The sequence below is a fragment of the Talpa occidentalis genome, unplaced genomic scaffold, assembly GCF_014898055.3.
Source record: "Talpa occidentalis isolate TD23 unplaced genomic scaffold, MPIMG_talOcc4v2.1 talOcc4.3, whole genome shotgun sequence".
In the NCBI taxonomy this organism is placed as follows: Eukaryota; Metazoa; Chordata; class Mammalia; order Eulipotyphla; family Talpidae; genus Talpa; species Talpa occidentalis.
In genome coordinates this window covers 23,485,215-23,492,830 of record NW_023603184.1, presented here as the reverse complement: position 1 = coordinate 23,492,830, position 7,616 = coordinate 23,485,215, and the positions used below count along the sequence as shown (strand labels likewise).

The 7,616-nt window shown below is 52.6% G+C and overlaps 1 protein-coding gene across 1 annotated transcript; it reads right to left on the bottom strand.

Annotated features, from left to right (window-relative positions):
* Positions 1–310: 310 nt before the first annotated feature.
* Positions 311–4,474, bottom strand: DBX1 (developing brain homeobox 1). The gene is made up of 4 exons (XM_037521666.1): positions 3,958–4,474; positions 3,223–3,324; positions 1,093–1,295; positions 311–719 (listed from the first exon to the last, which is right to left on the bottom strand). The coding sequence occupies exons 1-4, from the start codon at positions 4,322–4,324 to the stop codon at positions 369–371; spliced, it is 1,023 nt and encodes a 340-aa protein (XP_037377563.1). The 5' UTR covers positions 4,325–4,474; the 3' UTR covers positions 311–368.
* Between the last annotated feature and the right edge of the window lie 3,142 nt (positions 4,475–7,616).

Sequence of the window (7,616 nt, the reverse complement as noted above, 5' to 3'; positions counted from 1 at the left end):
CTTACTGTATTGGGTTATCAGTGCTACAGGCCAGCAGGGCTGAGCGCACAGTTAAAGCCCAGCTGTGACAGAGGAGCAAGGCTTCCTCTTTCCCCGTTGTGTTTCAATGAGCTTGCAGTAAGCAAGCTAGCCCTGTGAAAGACTTAAGGCTGGTGCCAAGACCAAAGTTTGGCTTCAGTGGAGAGGGCGCTTGGCAGGCGGTGTGGGGAAAGGAAACATCATTTTGGGCAGTGGCAGGAGCACCTTTGGCGACGCGATAGTTGGACGCAGGGGCGTCTGGGCAGCGGAGAGCAAGTGAACTGGCAGACTGGACGCCACCTCTTCAATTTCAAGCTCTTGTAAACACTACGCCGGGCGCTGGGGGGCTTCTAGGACACCGTGATCTCCTCTCCTCCCTCCTCGTCCTCATCCGAGTCTGAGAAGTCCGAAGGTTTGCCCGGGCTACTCGAGCGCGCCGGCGAGGTGGGCACCTGCCCCTGCAGCCGCGCGTCCCGGAGGTGTCGAGGGTCGGAGCACGCGTGATAAGCCAGGTGGGGGCTCCCCCGGCCCTCGTCTTCCTCCTCGTCGTCCGCGGGGCCCTTCTGGCCCACGTCGCTGAGGTCCGGGTGCGGATTGAGTTTGGTGGGAAGGGTTTGCTCGCGGCAGCCCCCGCTGGACAGGAGCTCGCGCTCCTTGGAATTCCGCCACTTCATGCGTCGGTTCTGGAACCAGATTTTCACCTGGAGCAGGAGGCGGGAAGAGGTCAGGGGAGGTTCAGAGGTTAGCATAGACAAACCCCACGCCTTGTGGGTGGGGGGAGCCTGTCTTATTGCCCCCTCCTAGCCCGCTCCCCCTCCTCCAGACGTGCGTTCTGATGAGCCCCTTTCTTATTCTACCTCACCTGCACCTCAACTCTCCCCTCTCAGGCTCTGGCACCTGGCCCGAGAGCGCTGAGCCAGGCGGGCATGGGGCGAGGAGAAAAGCTGCCGAGGTGCCTTGATGCGGGCCCTTAGTCCCTCTGGCAGAACTTAACTTTTCCCATTTGTGCATCGCGAACTAAGCAGTTTCGGAGAATCCTCCTAAAGTAAGAGGCGTGGGGAAGACAGCTGTCACCTGTGAGTCCTTCAAGCCCAGTTTGGCCGCCAGCTTCTTGCGGTCGGGCTTGCTGATGTACTTTTGCTTCTGGAACATCTTCTCCAGAGCCTTGCGCTGCACGTCGGAGAACACCGCCCGGCGGAGCATGCCCCTGCGAGGCTTGCCGCGCGCCGCCAGAGGCCAGGAGAAGGTCCCCGGGATGGGCACCACGCTGGAGGACGCTGCGGAGGGGCCAGGGTGGAGGTTGCGAGTGAATGGGCGGTGTCCGACCCTCAGTCGCAGCCTCGCCGCTTTTTTATTATTTCCCCCCCACCCCCCAAGCCCTTCATCTCTTTAAAGCTCTCCTTTTTCTCTTCCTGGAGAATAGGCCACGAACCTACAAACCTGCATGAGTGAAAGGGGCTTTCCGCCCAAATAACTTTCCCTTTCAACCATGCAAACTCGGATTAGGTAAAACCACGGAAACAGAAAATAGTCCCCACAATGGCCCGTTTCATTTTTTTCTTTCAACGGTTTCAGAGAAATAAACCTGCGTAGTAGAGGAGTTAAAATAGCAACGGGGGGAAAATACAAAAATAAAAATAAAATACCCAGCTGAGGCTACTGGGTTTCTGCCCCTAAGACTTTATCACCTTGGTGGTTTTTGCCGTCTTTGGATGAAACGTGGTTTACTATTTTGATAGAGGCGAGAAAATCCTCTTTGGATTTTTTTTTTTTTGAGAAATCCAATCAGTATTCATCTTTTTATATTAATCTTTCCGCCCTTCCCCCACAAAACGTAAAGAATTCGGCCCGAATACATGAAAAGTGGCAGCTAATTAGCACATTGACCGCTTCCCAATGGGTATTGGCATGATAAAAAGGGGGAGAGTTTCGCTTTAAGGAAGGAAAAAAAAAAATCCCAAAAGAAACAGAGACTCTAATGAAGCGTGAATGGTAATTGTGTAGTAATGAACTAACAGAAAAAGACTGAGGACAAGCAGCGAAAGCCATATATTACTGGGACAAAAGAGATTTACACTTTCAAACTAAACACAACTGCAGGCCAAGACCATTGGGAGAATACTGATGGCAGAGGCTTCTCTTCTCCGAATCATTTTCATTAAATGGACATGAAAAGCTATTTATAAAGCTCGGGTTGTTTTTGTTAGAGCATTGAGATCAGGGAGAAAAGGAGCAAATTCCATTATCAGCAGCGGCGTGAATGGTGGTGCTGGGGTGTTGGTGAATTCTCTCTCCCCCTTTTAAAAATCAATTGCTTGTTTCTTCCCTGATGATATTTGGGAGTGCTGTCCCCGCTTCCCCCATCCCCCACCGGCCATCCCCAGTCTCTCTTCTCTTTATGGGGGCTCTTCTGTCTACTTCTGATTCTTGACCAGTTGCAGAGTTTTTGAGCCATCACTTGAATGACCACCGGGCTCCCATGATGAAAGCCTCGTGGAATCTGTTGAAGGTGTTTCTCCTTTATGCTGGGAACCCAATTATGAGCTTCCCTCATTTCACAAGCTCCAACAATCTTTAAAGATATGGCAGTGGGGGAGGGTATGAGAATAGGTTGGGAAATCTGGGAGGAAATAGATGGTTGGGGTAAAGGGAGGATCTAGTCCCCCTCCCCCTGGGCGACCCCAGGCATCCCACACAAGAGGGCACCCCATGTGGTCTTGTGAAAAGCCCGAAGCCCTGAATGAGTCTTAAAAGAGAAATTAGCCCCGGCTGGTAGGTGTCTCTGGGCGGCGTGGAGGGGAGAGGGCCGGTCTGTGTGTGGCTGCCCGGAGGAGCTGACCAATTGGTCATGGTGCTGAAACCTTTGTGGGGAATCGTGGCCAAGTGCACTGACTCTGTGGGAAAACGGCGGCGTGAAGGGATGCCAACAGCTCCTCGCCGGGAAGGGAACCGCCTCAAATTGGGACCATGACAATTCCTGCTAATTTGTAGAGCAGGGACTTGGTGCAAAGTGTCAAGCAGTCACTGCTTGTGCTAAATAGGGCATCAAATTGGCGCGACGGATTCGTGAATGTTGTACGCCTCGCAACCTCTGAACCAGATCGTAACCCCGAGGGGTGGACGGAGAAATATGGTTTGGGGCAGGGAACGGGCTGGGACTGGGGCACCGCCCAGGATCCCGAAAGGAAGAGGGGTGAGACCTACCTGGGAAATAAGAAGATCTGATGAAAGGCTGGAAGGAGCCTTCGAAGTAGGGAAAGGCGAAGGTCTTGGGAGGAAGACTCTGGAGCAAGGCAGGGGGTGTTTCTGGGAGAGAGGGAGGGAGAGAGGATAAAGGAGAGACACAGAAAGGGAGTTTGATTAAGTACTTGATTTGCAGCACATTGAATATATGATATGACTAACCCTTCTGCTGGTGTCAAAGGCATCTTCCTCAAAGAAAACTGACAGAGTGAAACAAATCTTTCCTAACATTTTCTCATCCGCAGCAACACATCCTTCGCTTTCCCAACCCCTAAATAGTTCTCAGAGTTGGGCCCCTGTCCCCAAAGTAATCCTAGGCACTGACAAGACAAGGCTGAGGCGGGAGAGAAAAGAAGTGCAGCCCCATAATACTAGCTAAACTAGTAAACCTATTGCCTTGGATTTTAAAAAACTGGCTCCTAGAAGCAGGAGGGCAGACATGCAGGTGCCCGGTCTCAGGTTGTTCTGCAGGGAACTGAGCCCTCTGGAGGAATACAGGTGCTCAGGCTGGGGTGCGGGCGGGGCGTGGGGTGAGCAAACCCGGGAGCTTTTCTTTCCGGTAGGACCACAGTCTCACATTGCCCAAGGTGGGGCTGCGGGAGTCCTGCATGCGCGCCTTTATGCCCGGGACTGCGTTTGGGGAAACTGCGTTGGGGAGGGTCCTGGACCCTCCCACGGAGCTGTGCGCGCACTTACCGGTTCTGGGCGCAGAAGAGAGAATGGCGTTCACCCCAAACTTCAGAAACGTGGGCTCGCTTGCAGGGGATACCGCGGTCTGAGGAGAGCCTCCCCGCCGGCTGCCCGAACCCGGGGAGCCTAGTTCCGAGGCCCCGGTGTCTGTGAGAGCCACGGGGGCCCCCTGCCTAGGCGGCGACAAGCTGGCGGTGGGCACGCTGCGGGGCAGGTAAGCTGGGGGCCGGCTGATGCGGATCAGATCTTCTACCAGGAAGCTTGAGTGGCCGGAAAATGCCGACTGCAGGGACTGGGGCAGCGTTAAGGTGGGCGTGGGGCGCAGGAGGCTGGGGTACCCGGCGGGGGGCGCGAGGAGGCCGGGGAACATCATGTTAGGCGAGGGGGGCGGAATCACCCCCTTCCCTGTGGCCGGAGGGTAAATGCCTGGCTGCCCGCCCCTCACGCCCCCGCGGTGGCCTCTCTCGAGGGCTTAGCAAACGTCCCCTAGTACCGATCCCGCTAGGGCGTCTGCGAGTCCTCCGTGGTCCGCCCGTCGAGGTGATGGTTTTATAGTAGCCCGCCCGTTAACGCGCTTGGAAAAGTGACAGCTCTGACAATGAAGTTCAACAAAGTTCTCTACTCAAGCTTCATTCGCCGGAGGCTCTGGGCGCTCTGATTGGCGCAGGGGTGCAATTTATGATTGGATTAGTCTTCATAAGCATGGCCCGCACAATGGGCGGGCAACAAAGGCTGGCGCGCATCAATTCTGCCTATCGACCGCCTCTTTGCAATACAGTGCGCCCCCAAAGCTCTCCGGGAGTTTTTGTTCCGAAGCAGCACCCGGGCTAATTAAATGCCTATTTAGAAGTTTCAGATGACATCTTGCCTCATAGAAAAGGAATTGCTTAAAGAACGCACTAAATTTATTTGCAGCTTCCCTGCTGAGCCTAGAAAATAAATCAATAAATATTCATAGAAATTCATCTCCAGGCAATCAGTAAAATAACTCTCCCCCCACACACACTTGTGGGGAGGGAGGGCAATGGAAAAGTTCGAGTCAGTGAACTCGAAAGTATCCTCCGCTTAGGTTTCTAGCTCTATATGTTACTGGAGCAAAAGCATAGTGCAGTCGTGAAGGGTGCGTTCAATCAGTATGACAGCGGGGGTACTCTAATAACACAAGGAGACCTGAAAATTGATACTTAGGGGCTACAGAATGTGTCCATAGAGGTGGGAAGGGGTGGTCTTCGTCTGAGCTATTTCATTTCTGGAAACTGAGTTTGAGAGTAAAAGGACTCGTCTGCAAACTCCCAGCACTTGAAAAACGGGTTTTCAGGAACGTTTCTCTAGGAATGTCATTAAGGAGCACTGGAGGGGGAGCGGAGAGAGGGGCATTGCACAGGAACTAGGTGGCTGGATTCTATCAATACTTTCAAAGGGCTCACCCCAAAGAAGCTGCCTGGTAGAAGATGGCCTGCACACTGTGAAGACTACACTGGGCCTTTTCCAACCTCAAGGAGTCCTAGGCAGTTTGAGTTGAACCGCACAGGCTGGACATTTAAAATCATAGCTGTGAAGGTTGCATTTTGTGCTGAGGAAGCCCCATCCATTTCCTGTCATTTAAGTTGGTCAAAGTTTTGAAGCTTCTCAATTAACAGCACAGCAATGTGGGCGTGGTTCCCAAGAGTGTTGGTGACACCAGAAAAGCATGTTCTGAATTTGGGGCCTCAAGTGAGAATCTTCCTGGAGACACTCCCTTCACTTTGCTCTGGGTTGGGGCTGCGGTGGCACTGAGCCTGGATTCTCCCATTTCTCTGCTAGGCGAGATAACAGATGTGTTAAATGTCCCATTCATTTCTTTAGTGTGGCTGAGCCTCCCCAAAGAGAAGTGTGCAGTCCCGCCAGGCCGCCCTGATCCTATTAACCATGAACTAACTGTCACCTTCAGCTGGTTTTCCTTTTTGCTTTTTAACACAAAGCTTTCTCAAAAATCTTATTAACCAGCTTTATTTCTCTGGATGGTTTTGTTCAGGGTGTTTTGTGTTGATGATCTCCATGTCGCTGCTTTAACCATTCAATAAAAGTGCATCTGCGATTTATATCACATTAAACCAGAAACAGAGTCCACTAAAGCTCTCCCTTGATTCAAATTAGAAAGTTATTTAGGGCCAAATTAATGCTTGGAGGTGATGGAGTCCCGGGTTTCTGAACCCAGGACTGCTTATGGAGGCATACTGGGCAGCAGGGGGGGTGGAGGTGGGGGGGGTGCGGGTGGATGTTTGAAAGCCACTCTGGAAAGGAAAAAGCAGCTATTTAATTTGTTCACTTTAATAAGCGCCCCCCTGGAAGTGGGTATGGAGGGGAAGGAGATCTGTGGAAGAACTTCAAAAGTTCCTCTTTTTGAAGTTTTGCAGTAAAATAGGGGAGAAAGGTCTAAATTATTCGAACACCTGTGCTTTAACCTGCCACAAGACAAAGTTGCCTGTAGCAATCACCTCCACCCCACCCCAACTGTTTTCTAGAGACCAGAGGACCAACTCTGATTTTGAGCATTTTCTCTCTCCTCTTTCCCTCCTTCCTCTTCTTTTCCTTACTTCTTCTCCCCCTTCCTGCTCTTCTTAGACCTCCTTTCTTCCCTCCACCACCACCCCCAAGCAGGTGTCAGTGGCAGTTGGTAGGTGACGTGGCAATTACAAGTATAGGCTCACCTGTCAAGGAAACCCTTGTTCTGCTTGGGGAAGATTGGACTAGAGCCTGTCTTCGCACGTTTTTGTTATTTTTGTGGGGAGGCATAAGGACTAAAAGCCAGTCTGGGGCCTTCCTAGAGGCCCCCCTTTGCAAGGCATCCTTCCTGCTGGAGCAGTTCCCAGGGTGTAGTTTTTACAGTTATTACCCTGCCTGGTGACACCCTCCAAGCTCCCTCCTCTCTCCAGCCATTCGACCTCATCATAGAGGCACTGCTGCTAATTTCTCTACTTTTAAAAAGTAGCCCTGACTTTTTTTTTTTTTTTTGGAAGGTAGGTCAACCCCTTGCTGTCATCCACGTGGACCCGGTTTCCAGCGACCGGTCTGCACACCCTCCTAAAGAATTTAGACACCGACTAGGAAACGTGAGGGCGGGAGTGAGGGTTGGCCGCCCGTGAAAAGGCAAAATAAATCCTAAGGAAGCAAGAAATCAGACGAAAGGATCTTACTTTAAGTGATCTCCTTGAACGCGGCTTTTCAAACTCTGCCGTGGCCTAAGGGGCAGTGCCGCGCGCGGCGGCTGCAGCTAAGACCTGTGACTAATGCCGTTTGACCTGAGTCCACGGGGTTTTGTGCGTCCTGCCATTCATTGTAATGTCGTTATCTTCGAGTGCATTTCGGTGAAGTCTCTCGCGTTCTTGATCCCAGAACTGGACTTTGTATTTCTCTTTTAAGGGAAAAGAAGACGCAAAGGGGGGAAAAGCAGCACAGTTTGGGGTTCGGATCCCCGTCGGCGCGTAAGGAGTGCGCCTGCTCCCTGCAGGAGGCTGCAGCAGACCCCGCCTGCGCTCCCTGGGGCGGAGGAGACCGAAGCTGCAGGAGGCTCCCTGGGGTGGCAGAGAAGACTCACAAAACCCGCTCCAGGACTTTCTAGGGCTTCCCGGACCCTCCACCACTCCGCACTGGAGAGCTGGCGCGCCCCAGCCCAGCCCCACGCT